Source organism: Scyliorhinus torazame, chromosome 8 (assembly GCF_047496885.1).
Source record: "Scyliorhinus torazame isolate Kashiwa2021f chromosome 8, sScyTor2.1, whole genome shotgun sequence".
Classification (NCBI taxonomy): domain Eukaryota; kingdom Metazoa; phylum Chordata; class Chondrichthyes; order Carcharhiniformes; family Scyliorhinidae; genus Scyliorhinus; species Scyliorhinus torazame.
The window spans coordinates 49,267,364-49,282,720 of record NC_092714.1 but is presented as its reverse complement, the minus strand read 5'-3'; the positions used below and the strand labels follow the sequence as shown (position 1 = coordinate 49,282,720).

Genomic DNA, 15,357 nt, shown 5'->3' with positions numbered 1-15,357 from the left:
GAACGCGCGACCTAGCAGGTCATGGCCGCCGCCGGAACCCGTCAGCCATTTCTTGATGTCAAGCTATTAAACCATTATATTATTAAATCATCAATATTTTGCCTTCAGTAGCTTAACAAATCCACTCCATATTTGTCGAACCTTTGGCTTCCCTCACATGCTGTGTCGTTCTCTTCCTCCTCATTTAGAAATATCTGCTCGTGGTTGCTAGACACCCACCCAGGTAACAGGGGCCTTAATTAAAAATTATATAAGGGATCCATCAGAAGCCAATTATCTGGAATCAGCAGCTGGCTTTCAATGTTTTTTATTTGTCTGGAGTAACCACAAATTGGATACACTAGTAAACATGTAACCACCAGCAATTAAAATTCAACGCTGAATTTGTAACATACTGTCTTCGGAATATAGTTCAGCATTTGATACGGTTTGCTGAATTGTGCCTCACAGTGACTGGAACAAATGGTCATGGCTGAACTGGTTGTGGTCTCAACTTCATATAGCCGCAGCCCTGCATAACCCTCAACTCCATTGCTGATCAAAATTCTGTAACTCTGCCTTGAATAAATACAATGATTCAGCCTCCACTGCTTTCTGGGCAAGAGAATTCCACATAATTTCAACCCTCGGAGAAAAAAAAAATTCATCCCCATCTTAAAAAGTAGACCATTTATTTTTAAACTATATCCCATAGTTCTAGTCTCTCCTACAAGTGGAAACATCCCCCTGGTATCTACACTACTCAGGATCTTTTGTGCTTTAATAAAATCATCTCTCATTCTTCAAAACCCAGTCTCTCCTACAAGTGGAAACATCCCCCTGGTATCTACACTACTCAGGATCTTATGTGCTTTAATAAAATCATCTCTCATTCTTCAAAACCCCAATAGGTGTGGGCCATATAGATTAAGCTGCTAAAATTACTGAATCATGATTAAGTTTTTTCCCTTTTCTATTCAGGTACCATTCAGAGAACACTTAATGTTATTTATATATCCTATTGTGCTGTTGCATGGCCCCTTTAAGAGTTGAGTCACGTGATAGTCATCCGCTACTTCGTGAGCTTAGAGTCAGTCTAGACCTAGTCTTTGTACAGTTACCAACCATCCAATAAACCTCTTACTCATTGTGTTCAACCCATGTGCTTCAGCAATTGCTCTCTTTTATCCTGCAAGTACATTACACAACAGGAAAAATTAAAATGGCGACAAGCAACAGCTCAGAAAAAAAAATACTTTTCGAAGTGAAAAGAAAATTGAAGTTGTTGATGGCCGACGTTGAGGCAGATCAATAGTGAGTAAACGATCGCACTTCACACATCGCACCCAGCATCGGAACCAGTGAGGTTTTGGGCGTAAATAAAAAGGTCCATTCCAAATTTAAACTGGCAACCCGAGGTGTTCAAGCTGCAGATATTCAGAGGTGGAGGGGGGAAAAAAAATGGACGGGCATCGCTATCTGGTACAATTGATTCATTCATACATATTCAAAATGATATAAGGGAAGTTGTGAGAGCATTCCGATATCGCAAAAAAATTTCAGGGAACTTATGGTGCGATTGATCCATTTGAGGAAGACTCAAAACTAGAAATCATATGCAGAGATTCAATTATTATATCCTAACCAATAAAACTTCAGAAGATATTCCGTTCCATGATTTTTTTTTAGTACAATCTTACTCATGTTTGGTCCAACCTGAGAAACCCAGTGACAAAACGAAGAAATAAAACTAATTCAACTAAGAAAATCCACAATGTGGAAAAAAATAAGAATAACAACAATGAAAATAGAGCACATTGTTCTGCTGAAGAACTGAAGTTGAATACAGTATCCGTACAAGGTGAATCGCATTGGTTCTGGGTAATTCCAAAACTGAATGGACAACCTGTAAAATGGAGGCACAGGGCGAGGCGCGCGAGGGACGGGGCAGAGGCGCGCGAGGGGCGGGGCGAGGCGCGGGGCGAGGCGCGCGAGGGGCGGGGCGAGGCGCGCGAGGGGCGGGGCGAGGCGCGCGAGGGGCGGGGCGAGGCGCGCGAGGGACGGGGCGAGGCGCGCGAGGGACGGGGCGAGGCGCGCGAGGGGCGGGGCGAGGCGCGCGAGGGGCGGGGCGAGGCGCGCGAGGGGCGGGGCGAGGCGCGCGAGGGGCGGGGCGAGGCTCGCGAGGGGCGGGGCGAGGCGCGCGAGGAGCGGGGCGAGGCGCGCGAGGGGCGGGGCACGGCGAGGCGCGGGGCGAGGCGCGCGAGGGGCGGGCGAGGCGCGCGAGGGGCGGGGCGAGGCGCGCGAGGGGCGGGGCGAGGCGCGCGAGGGGCGGGGCGGGCGAGGGGCGGGGTGGGTGAGGGGCGGGTGAGGCGGGCGAGGGGCGTGGCGAGGCGGGCAAGGGGCGGGGTGAGGCGGGCGAGGGCGGGGCGAGGCGGGCGAGGCGGGCGAGGGGCGGGGCGAGGCGGGCGAGGGGCGGGGCGAGGCGGGCGAGGGGCGGGGCGAGACGGGCGAGGGGTGAGGCGGGGGCGAGGGGCGGGGCAGGGCGCGGGGCGGGCGAGGGGCGGGCGAGGGGCGGGCGAGGGGCGGGGCGAGCCGGGGAGCGGCGCGCCAGAGACGGGGAGCGGCGCGCCAGAGACGGGGAGCGGCGCGCCAGAGACGGGGAGCGGCGCGCCAGAGACGGGGAGCGGCGCGCCAGAGACGGGGAGCGGCGCGCCAGAGACGGGGAGCGGCGCGCCAGAGACGGGGAGCGGCGCGCCAGAGACGGGGAGCGGCGCGCCAGAGACGGGGAGCGGCGCGCCAGAGACGGGGAGCGGCGCGCCAGAGACGGGGAGCGGCGCGCCAGAGACGGGGAGCGGCGCGCCAGAGACGGGGAGCGGCGCGCCAGAGACGGGGAGCGGCGCGCCAGAGACGGGGAGCGGCGCGCCAGAGACGGGGAGCGGCGCGCCAGAGACGGGGAGCGGCGCGCCAGAGACGGGGAGCGGCGCGCCAGAGACGGGGAGCGGCGCGCCAGAGACGGGGAGACGCGCGCCAGAGACGGGGAGACGCGCGCCAGAGACGGGGAGACGCGCGCCAGAGACGGGGAGACGCGCGCCAGAGACGGGGAGACGCGCGCCAGAGACGGGGAGACGCGTGCCAGAGACGGGGAGACGCGTGCCAGAGACGGGGAGACGCGTGCCAGAGACGGGGAGACGCGTGCCAGAGACGGGGAGACGCGTGAGGGGGGGAGACGCGCGTGTGAGAGAGGGGCGCGGAAATGTCTGTGAGGGTGGGTAGACATGCATGTGTGTGGAGGGGAGATGTCTGTTTTGGGGGCAGGAGACATGTGTGTAGGGGCGGGAGAGGTGTGCGCATGTGAGTGAGAGGGAGAGGTGTGTGAGAGGAGGCGGGAAGAGGTGTGTGAGGGGGCGGGGAGACATGCATGTTGGGGGGGAACCTATGTTGGAGAGGAGGGGGCGATGAGTGTGTGAAGGGGGTGACGTGTGTGAGGGGAGAAGACGTGTGTTGGGGGTGGGGGAGAGGAATGTGTGTGGGGGGAGACACGTGCCTGTGTGTGAGGGGGGAAACCTGTGTATCTGTGTGAGAGAAGGGGAGACTTGTGTGATTGGGGGGGACACACGTTAGTGTATGAGAAGACGTGTGTATATGTGGGGAAACGTGCATGCCCAATATGATTATCAACTTTCCATCTTCACTCCCATTAAAAACGAAACATATAAGACTTCAATTTATTTTAATGAGAAAATTTAGATTACCCACTCCTCTTTGATTTCTGTGTTCGCAGCTATTTTGCAGCAAAGCAACAGGCGTCAACATCATGGGAATGCTTGGGGTTCGCTGATGCACTTGCTGATGGACGATGGGTACCGCAAAATTTTGGAAACATTTTGGAAACCCTGTTCTACAGCATACTTGCAATGTCATTTTCACAGTCACAGAAGTTGATCAGATTTCATTTAACTTATTTTAAGCGAATTGCTTTTTGGTTATTTAATTACAGTTTCATAACAACTGGAAGTGGAAAAAGTTGAAAATAAAGAAATAAAACTGATTAGATTTAAGCTTAAAATAATACAAAATTGCACACTGCACATTTTGGTTGGATTCCAATGCTCGGGCTGGTAAAAATACAGTGCTGCAAAGAGGTTTTACCTCCACTGCTTAAAACGTAGACAAAGTAATAGTTTTTAGGTTTTACAATGCAGCTGGTGAAACCAAAATACTTTGAGGTAGAAGAGCATTGTTCCGAAAGGATGACTAGTGCTGGCTACAACAAAAACAATTCCTCAGTTTAATCGTGGTGATTTCAGATGACATTTCATTCCAACAAAAATATTACTGCTGAGGCATATTTTTCAAAACACCTGTCTGAAGATTTGTTCGGATTTGGTAAAAGTAACAGTACCCGTTTGCTGTGATTGGGAGGAGAGATATAATCATTATAAAAATCGGCCACCGTATATGCTGGAGCGTATCCTGAACATGCATACTATTGAAAATCAAAAATACCGCACCTCCATAACAGTCTACTTTAAAACTTAATTGTGCATCCAAAAGTTCCGACTTTATTATTTTATCAGGTGAAGAAATCAGAACAGCAAGGAACAGTGAATGAAGTGGATTGGCAAGCTTTATTTTTGATGAATCTGGATACCTCCCAGGGCACCAAAATTCTCTCCTACAATTGTGATTTTACACAATGCTAAAGTCATTATGTACCTATTGTACATCTGGGAATTACAGTACAAATGTGCACAACTATGAAATCCTTCAGATTTCCATAAAGCTTGTGTTAATGTACTCAGTGAAAAGAAAATGAACGAAGTACTTATTTTACAAAACACATGGATTGTAGGCTATAGACATTGACACAACAGATGTTTGAGAGGAGCACAAAAGCAAGGCCAGGAATCTTACGTACCATTTTCTGGGATGTTGGCAGAAAGACCTGGTTCGGTGGGTGGCTCCAAGCTATCCAGCAGTCGATTCACCTTATTCCGAAGTTCTATGAGTTCCCGGCGAAGATATTTAACTTGATTAGACTCCAACGGTCGTGGTTGCCCATTTACTATTACAAAAATAGAAAAAAACCTCACTAAATTATCAACAATACCATAACATCATTTGTGATCAAAGAAAAGGCATATTTGGTATAGGTTAAATATATGTCTGCTAATAGCACAGCCGTTGTGATTTGAACATGATGATACATTTCATATCGTAATAAATTTCTCAGGATTACCATTTATAATCTGCACATGCATCCTTGGTGCCAAGCAGTGGGAGCATGATTAAATGTACTGCATTGTAATTTGCTCTTTATTCTGGAATGTCAAACAGCAAACTCTCCTAATTTACATAAAACTATCCAATGGGAAACCATATTCGCAGAGCTGAAAATTCTCTTTCCTCCCGTCCCTCCCACAAAAAATATATATTTTAAAATTGGAATAGAAATAACATGCTAGCAACTCAACTACAGAACATGGGCTATAATGCTCAAATACAGTATGTCCAACTTTAGATGGACAGAAAACTGATGATCTTGCACTCCCACCATCAGGCTCGTGGCCACACATTAAAAACATGTACAAGGCAACTCTCTCATATGCATTTATTATTACTTCATTATGGATTTACAAAAATAACATGCATTCTTAGCTTCACAAAACAATAGTTAATGGAGTGCTTGACTCCTTTTGAAGGCATAGGGGCTTAGGGGAAAACATTGCATTTTCTCCACCTCAAAACTGAGCAAAGTATTCAAACTCTCTCTTTTGTTGTTACAAAACACAGTTTACATAATAACAACATAATTAAGCATCAACCGCAATGACCATTAATGTCAATACAGCTCCTCATTGTTCTCACAAACAATATTCACAAATGGAAGTTGAGGATGTTGGCAGCCATACTAGAAAAGCACTTGTGCATTAAATATCTCATTTCTTTTTACTTAACAGCCATATTAATCATTATTTTTGCCATCTTAGTGGTAATTTTACCACCTTTAGCCTGCATCTCAAATCCTGAGGAAACCAAAATTGGCTATTGACTTTGTCAGAAATGCATCACTATCAAATGGAATCACAAAACCAAAAATGCAAGACTTCTACCATGGTCTTCAGGGGTCTCTGAAATGCACATGGATATTCATAGAATCATAGCATTTAGAGTGCAGGAGGCCATTTGGCCCATCGCGTCTGTACCGGCCCTTGGAAAGAGCACCCTACTTAAGCCTAAGCCTCCACCCGATCGCCGTAACCCAGCAACCCCACCTAAACTTTTGGACACAAAGGGCAATTTATCATGGCCAATCCACCTACCCTGCACATCTTTGGACTGTGGGGGGAAACCGGAGCACCCGGAGGAAACCCATGTAGGCACTGGGGAGAACGTGCAAACTCCGCACAGACGGTGGCCCAAGTCGGGAATTTAACCTGGGACCCTGGCACTGTGAAGCAACTGTGCTAACCACTGTGCTGCCTCCATTAGTAGATGGGGATGATCGACTGTAATTATAAAAATTACATTGGGAACAAAGCATCTCCCTCATGGAATTCTTGGAATGAATTCAATATACTAGAGTGTTATTACCGTAAAAGTAATGTCTTGATGAGAAAATGGAGACCGTTACATATGCACAGCTGAAAAGTGGGCAGAGGTTCATCAAGTAGTATTGCCGGTAGGGTATAGAAAGGAGGTGTTGCGAGTTGCACGAGGTACCAGTGGGAGGTCATTTGGGAATAAGGAAAACTCAAGCTAAAATCCAAAAACATTTTTATTGGCCTGGACTACATAAAGATGTAGTTAAATTTTGTCGATCATGTCACACATGTCAAGTGATAGGGAAACCTCAAGCGGTGATAAAACCAGCGCCCCTAATACCCATTCCAGCATTTGAGGAACCTTTTACAAGAGTCCTAATTGATTGCGTAGGACCGCTTCCTAAAACAGAAAGTGGGAATCAATATCTTTTGACTATAATGGGTGTGTGTACTAGGTTTCCAGAGGCCATTTCAGTACGTAATATTACAGCTAAAAAGATTGTGGAGGAGTTACTTAAATTCTTTACAAGATATGGACTACCCACAGAAATACAATCGGAACAAGGATCAAATTTTACCTCAACGTTATTCAAAGAAGTTATGGATAGCTTTGGAATAAAACAATTTAAATCAACTGCATACCATCCAGAATCGCAGGGAGCATTAGAAAGGTGGCATCAGACATTAAAGACAATGTTGACGGCTTATTGTCAAGATTATCCAGAGGATTGGGATAAAGGAATTCCATTCGTACTGTTTGCAATTAGGGATGTACCTAATGAGTCAACCAGATTCAGTCCTTTTGAACAAATTTTTGGTCATGAGGTAAGAGGACCATTTAAATTGATTGAGGAAAAATTGGTGAGTGAGAAATCGGAAATTATATTATTGGATTATGTGTCAAATTTTAGGGAACGATTAAATAGAGCAGGTCAATTGGCTAGTCAACATTTGAAAGTTGTGTAGCCCGTTAAAATGGCTAATTCCCGATTTAGAATGGCTAACCCCGATTTAAAATGGCGAACGGCAAAGGCTGATGGGAAAATCAGCCAACAGGACTAAAACAAGCAGCTACAGGTAGACTGTGTATTCACCTCTGGGGAGGTCAGACAAGATCGATACCAGGAACCATCAGCACAACAAAACACCAGCTATCTGCATACTAATGAGCAATTCCCGGGAACAATGTGGAACAATTTAGACACACAAAGCCAACCCAGACCTTTCGGGGCCAACAGAAGCCTACACAAAGGGAGGTGAACGATCACCTCAAGGCCGCCCATCTATCAAGGAATCGCTCCAGCATTGGAGAATATCGAACCAAGTGATTGGGACAATGTCCAATCACTTGGAACCAGGTACAGGGTCCGCCCCGAAAGGCGGGAAGCCCCTGGGGACTATAAGAATAGAGTCCAAGTTCAAATCGACCCTTCTGCACACCTTCTGCATCCTCCTGCACCCTTCTGCTTCTTCTTCTGACTGGGTCACTCAGCAACACAGACCAACCCTTGACAGTGACCGGAACCAGCCATCGCGAAACATCCCGTAAGTCTTACTTCAACGCTCGCAACGAGATAGGTGCTCCTAGCTATCAATCTGTACCAGCTTCGAATCCCGCAGGCTCAGAACCCGAACAAAAGGCCATTCGTTTCCCTGACCTGGTGGGCCATTTCCAAGTTAAGTATTGGCCTGTTGGTTGTAGGAAGTAGCTTAGACGTAGAATTTATGCATGAGTATTGATTACTGTATATAATAAATGTGCTTTGATTTAACTCTTACTAAGCGGTGTATTGGATTATTGATCATTACTCGGACTTGAACCACGTAGCGGTATCAGAAGGATACCTGGCGACTCAAGAGCAAAGGTGATAGAACAGAGCAATTAAACTAAGGCTAAAGTTAGCAACAACAGTTGCACAAAATGTGATGAAATGGGTAGCGGACAAGAAATCCAAAGTTCGTAGTTTTGCCAGTGGAGATAAAGTTTTAGTATTGTTACCAGTGGTAGGAGAGCCTTTAAAAGCAAGGTTTTGTGGACCTTATCAGATTGAAAGGAAATTGAATGAGGTAAATTATGTGGTAAAAACACCAGAGAGAAGGAAGACTCACCGAGTGTGTCATGTGAATATGCTTAAAAGGTACTTTGAAAGGGGAGAGGAAAAGGAGGAGGTTTTAATGATTCTAACTCAAAGTGACGAACCAAATCCAGATGACTGTGAATTTGACATACCTCAAATTAAATTGGAAAATGAGGATGTTCTTAAAAATTGGGATAAATTGTTGAGTTAACTTCCAGAGGAAAAACTAACTCACCTGAAAGAGTTATTGATATCACATGGGCAAGTTTGGGCAAGTTTGTAGAGATAAATTGGGAAGTACTAAAATGGTTGTACATTATGTAGATATGGGAAATGCTGTTCCAATCAAACAACATCCATATAGACTTAACCCTTTAAAATTGGCACAGGTTTACAAAGAGATTGAGAGTATGCTTAAAAATGGCATAATTGAAGTGGGTTGCAGCCAATGGAGCTCACCCATAGTGATGGTGCCTAAACTAGACGGTACCCAACGGTTGTGTGTGGACTGTAGAAAGGTTAATGCAGTTACAAGAACGGACTCTTATCCTATCCCACGTTTGGAGGATTGCATTGAGAATCTTTTATTTCCAAACTGGATTTACTTAAAAAGTTACTGGCAAGTACCTTTATCCGAAAGGGTGAAGGGAATTTCAGCTTTTGTGACTCCAGATGGCATGTATCAATTCAAAGTTATGCCATTTGGCATGAAAAACGCCCCAGCCACATTTCAACGGTTAACTAACAAAGTTGTTTCAGGATTACCCAATTGTGCGGTATACATCGACGATCTGGTAATTTTCAGCCAGACATGGAAAGAACATTTAAAACATCTGATGGAGTTATTCGGTCGACTTCAGGAGGCGGGTTTGGTGATAAACCTAGCCAAAAGTGAATTTGGAAAAGCCCAAGTCACTTTCCTTGAGGAGTTTACGATACCCTCAACACAAAGGGACAGAATGCGATTTCTTGGCATGAGTGGATTTGATCGAACATTTGGGAAAAGGTTTTGTAGCGAGGTTGCTCCACTGATAGACTTGAAGAAACGTCGAAAATTTCAGTGGACAGCGGACTTTCAACAGGCATTTGACTGCCTGAAAGCTGTGATAACTAATGCTCCTGTGTTGGAGAATTACAAGGGACTCTGTGATCAGATTGAACTAAAGTATCTGACTTTAAAGAGAAATGCCGAGGCGCAGAAAAATGGATGGATCGTGCAAAGGCCTTCTTGTTCAAAGAGACTGTCAATCGAGAAGGATTCCAGTTGAAGGAAAAACAAAAAAATGGACTATATAGTTGTACCTGTTTGCGTGTGGTGTTGTTTTTTTTAAACAAAAAAGTATATTTACTGTGTGCATTTCTTAAAGGATAGTGAAAAGGTGAAAAATGAACCCATTTTGAAGTTGATGGTTTATTTTATTTTTCTTGGGGGGAGGTGTCATGTGAGAGTACCTTTAAGAAATGGGTGTTTATAAATGGGTGTGTATATAAATATCTGTAGTAAGTGTACTTTAAGAAATGGGTGTTTACTACTGCAGTAATGTCAGAGAGTGGATGGAGCTGGGCTGTCTGTCAGCTTTTTACTTTTAGTTTAGGCTATTTGCTGCAGGGTGTGTTTTAGTTTTGTGTTCAGAGCTGGATAGCTGCAGTCACAGCCAGAAGGTGTATGAGTCTCTCGCTCAGTAATTTAAAAACTGTAAATCGATCCTTTGGTGATTTGAAACTAATAACTGCTCTCAGTAGTGACTTCAACCTGATGTACTTCTGTTAAAGGTTTTGTTTTTTAAGTGTTATGGATGTTAAAAGGAAAGCTTAAAGGATTACTTAGTGTTGTAGTCTTTGGGGGTTGTATTTGAATTAATGGTTGCTAAGATGTTCACTGTATGTTTTAAAAAGGTTAACTTGAGTTCATAGAAACAACATTGTTTTGCTTTTAAAAAACACTTTTCCATTTCTGCTGTACCACATCTGTAGAGTGGGCCGTGTGCTCCCCTTACCACAATCTATTAAATGTTATGGGTCAGGTGAACTCCATGATACACTTTGGGGTTCTCTAAACCCTGGCCCATAACAAAGGAGCAATTTAGCGTGGCCAATCCACCTAACCTGAACATCTTTAGGCTGTGGGAGGAAACCGGAGCACCCGGAGAAAACTCACGCAGACACGGAGAGAAATTACAAATTCCACACAGTCAGCCAAGGCTGGAATTGAACCCAGGATCCTGGAGCTGTGAGGTAGCAATGCTAAACACCGTGCCACCCAAAGAAAAAAGGAACAGAAAGATATGCTCAAAGTCAGAGATAATAACAAGGGAATAAAAGCAGAATCATGGGGTATACAAACCATCAACAGAATACTTGGGCTGATTAATCTGTTTCGACGCAGTATATTCTGTGAATAAAAAGCTCGTTTTGTATGCATTACGCAGTCCAGCAGCATCACGAGGATAATTCACAATTAATTCACATGTCAAAAGATAGTTCTATTATTCCACAAATCAATTTTATGGTGTCGGCTTAACCAATAAGATATTATTTCTTGTCAGAGGTTTAGACAGCAACAGAACACATTTCTCAGCTGTAATATATACAAACGCAGACAGAACATACAGCACATCATTTAAACGAATAAAACAGGTATCAAACAAAAATTTGGCAAGTACCATAGGTTATACAGAGAATCCAGTTTGTGCTTATTCGGCAATGGTTTCCAATAAATGCCCCCCACTGAACAAAAGCAGGTCTTGGTATTCAAATGCTGTACAGATGGCAGCCAAGTCACTAATACAATTTTTATGGAAAAAAGTGGTTTGCTCACAACTTCGTCATATAATAAAACTTTTTTTTTTTTTAAAAAGGAAGTTTCTTAGATTAATAGATGTTTCGGAGGCAATCTCGTTAATCCAATATTTCTCTCAGTTTGAACGCTCAATATGCTTTATTTCAATTTTAACTTCATATTTGTAACATTAAGAACCTACCACGGTTCCTGCGTGTGCTGTCTGTACTTTACCACCCACATGCCAGCTAGCTGAGAAAATAATCCATTATCTAACTTGTTGACAATTACACAGCTCATAGATCAGCCTACTTAAAATTGGAATCAGCATGATTTTAATAAGCATCAGATGAAATTCACGGTTTACAAAATTGATGAATTCTCAATTCTGAAGCAACACCTATTACTGACTTAACATGGTCACTCAGCGAAAATAAACAAACTGCCTTTATAGATTTTATATATGGATTATATATCTAGATTTTTATATATGGTGAAAATATTTATATTGATGCAAAGGCACATTTAAATAAATAGTATTTCTAGCCAATTTTCATATGAAACAACATGATAATTTTTAAAAGGTAGTATCAATGATCCAAAGCTTTTTTACCACAAGTCTCCCTCCTCCCACCAAAACTCTTACTATTGCTGACCATACTGCAAGAATATTTATTATATCCTATTTTTGGCAGGAAATTAGAAAATTGATGAGGCGTCATTGTTAACAAAATCAAGCAAATATGAACTCATATTCAGTCAATGTGGAAGCATTTTGTAGACACATCAGGCAAGTTAGACAAGGCTCCCAGCTCGTGTACACTTGTGCAGAGACATTAACCACACCAGACTAACAAAATGGTGATATACCTGGCCAGGAGAAAGGTACGTGTTCACGCGAGCTGTGAACGCACAAGCAACAAGGTCCTTTCACACACATCTCTCTTTCACATCTGAAGTTAGCCACTGGAAATAGAACCTATATGCACACAAGCTAACTCAATTTTTATGAGTATCAACTCTTGTAGAGGATCCCCAAGGCTCAGTGAAGTTATCCAATGAATAGTTATGCTGTACAGATTAGAAAAGATCTTTGTTGAGATCCACACTACTGGGGCTTATAATCAATCTCAGTAGCGTTGGGTTAGAAATAAGGAAATTTACCATGGTTCTTACAATTGAATGCTATTGCATGTACCTCTGGGCATGCAAGTGTGTCCATAATGGGTGATGGGTGAGAATAGGATGCAATCCCCAACAATTGCATAGAATATTGATGTTCTGTCAAGACATAGGAGCAAGAGCCACTTGACAGACACGTCTGTTTTATTTATTTTTTATTAGCAGTATCAAGAGACACCGGAATACTTATCGAGAAGGATACAAGTTGCTTAGTAGAGACCTTAGCAGGAGAAAAGGAGATAGTATATACAAGATCCAAAACTGAGACACCGAAAGAGAATATCATAGCAAAAAAGACAGACACCTTAGGAAGAACTAACAGATGATAACAAAGGTAAGCCAATACCGGAGGTATGTACAGACCCACATTAAAGCCTGGATCTGGAACTGTGAAAAGGCAACGACAAAGGAGCCAACGAGATTCTTTGGAGATTTCACTTTACCTGAAATTGACTAGGATGATATTTCAACAATAAGAGGCAAGGGATTTCTGTTTTTGACTCAGTTTGTACAAGAACTAAAAAAAAGGACTAAAAAAAACCTTGGATTTGATTATAGGTAAGATGAATTACCAAATTTCCAATTCAAACGTGGATGATGCTTTATGTGCTAGGTGATCATAATGTGACCATGTTTGACATTACAAGAATTGGAGAGGTTGTAATAACCCAATTAAAAGCAAATTTTAGCAAGGATCAATTTTATAAACAAGGCAACTTGTCAACAGAGTATGCTTGGCAAGCTTGAATGATGAAGAATGGAGTAAATATGGAACTCCAACAAGATGTTTCTGAATGCATTGTGATGATGCAAAGCAAAGGTGTCAAAGCTTAAAGGCACTCTCTGCTTGACTGGGCAAGACTACTCAGCAACTCACTGAAGAAAAAAAAAGATTTACATCGGTGAAATGGAACAGAATCAAGATACTTTCAATATCAAAAGGCATTACAGCAGTACATAAAAGGTTCAGACTAAACAAAAAACTTCTAATCGTCTATAGAAATATGCGATGGATAATTAGGTTACATTCAGAGAAAAAGCAAACATGGGCTAGAGCGGGGCCGCAAAATGGGATCAGTTGAGTGCATGACAATTGATGCTGCACAGGCTGCAAAAGAGCCAAGTATATTCTTTGTCTCCGTTTTACGAAAGGAGAGACAGGTACCTGACCTGCAAAGGACACTACAGGATGTTTCGGAGGTAGGTTGAGACACAATTTACATTACTACCAGCATAGTAACCGAACAGCTGTGCAAACGTCAATGAAATAAGATGCGCCTGAGGATCCTGAACAGGCTAGAGGAGGAAATTGCAGGCAAGGCTGGCTCTCATTTTGTCCTGGGGCCCTTCGTCAGAGGGCCCCGTCTTTGAGGCCTTGTTCTTGGCCCCGTTGTCTAATCTGGCTGTTCCCAACCCCCCTTCCGATCTCCTTGCCCTCCTTTCCTCCCTCTTTGTGTTCCCCGGTGTCTTGTTGGCCCCTGTGGGGCCCTCCACCTCTCCTCGCTCTACTGGCTGTGAGCTTCAAACAGGTCCTTGAACAAATTGGTAAATGGTCTCCACGTTTTGTGGAAGCCCTCTCTGACCCTCGGATGCCGAATTTGATTTTCTCCAGGTGGAGAAATTCCGACCAGTCTGCAGCTTTGGGTGGTGCTGCTGATTGCTAGTCGAGCAGGATTCTTCGACGGGCAATTCGGGAAGCAAAGCCAAGGGCTGGTCTCATAACCCGAAGACTGCCACTTTCGGGCTTGGCTCCGTCACCCTCACAGCGATGGACATTGCTCAAAGGAAGTTGTCCAGAACCCGACAAGTCCAGGTCATGCCCAGAGCATGTGGGTGTGGTTGGCCGAACATCCCTGGCACCGTTCACATTTGTCCTCCACCGCCAGGAAGGACCAGTTCATTTGGGTTCTTGTTAGGTGCGCTCTGTATACCACTTTCAATTGCATGAGGCTTCGTCTTGCGCAAGTGGAGGTGGAGTTGACCCTCTTCAGTGCTTCACTCGAGTCCCCCACCCTATTTCTAACCCTAGTTCTTCCTCCCACTTTTCCCGTGTTTCGTTCAGTGGTGACAGTGCCTTTCCAATAGTTGTCCATACTGCTCCCCGCAGTTCCCCCCTCCCAGATTGCCCGCGTGCAATAGTTTCTCTAAAATTGTGTGCCTCGTGGTCTGTGGGTACGGAGTTTGACATTCATGGAGGATGAACTTCTGGAAATTCTTAAAGATAAAATCACAGGGACTCGAAATAGAAGAAAAATAATAAAAGACAGCCAAATGGGCTCACGTGGGCAGCCGCTGTTAACCTATTTAAATGTTTTCTTTGAAGGTGACAAAAGAGCTTGATAGGGGAGGTGGATATGGTGTATGCGTTCTTCTGTAAAGCCACTGATACAGTTTCTCTGGAAAGGCTGGTATTGAAAACAGCAATCAGTGAAAATATTTTACATAGAATGTACTTGGTTGGCTGAATCACTTTGCTTCGTAACTTCATACCTTTTTAAAAACATATATTTTATTAAAGTTTTCAAACAGAATTTTTCCATTTTACAAATCAACATAAAAATAGTACAGTAACTGATAAATAACATTATTTAAATAATATAGTGAACTAACAAAGTAACAAAAAAATAGTGCTCCCCCCCCCCCCCCCCGGGCTGCTGACGATCTATTTTCCCTCAACGTTCCGCGAGATAGTCAAGGAACGGTTGCCACCGCCTGGAGAACCCCTGAGCCAATCCTCTCAGCGCAAATTTTATTCGTTCTAGTTTTATAAACCCTGCCATATTGTTTATCCAGG

The 15,357-nt window shown here is 44.1% G+C and overlaps 1 protein-coding gene across 5 annotated transcripts in view; it reads right to left on the bottom strand.

Annotated features, from left to right (window-relative positions):
- tfg (trafficking from ER to golgi regulator) overlaps positions 1-15,357 on the bottom strand; it is a 211,648-nt gene that overhangs the window by 128,822 nt on the left and 67,469 nt on the right. For all 5 annotated transcript variants that reach the window (XM_072513550.1, XM_072513549.1, XM_072513552.1 and 2 more), the window contains one exon: positions 4,898-5,044. In XM_072513550.1, coding sequence (XP_072369651.1) covers positions 4,898-5,044 — 147 coding nt within the window. The remainder of the gene's footprint in view (positions 1-4,897; positions 5,045-15,357) is intronic.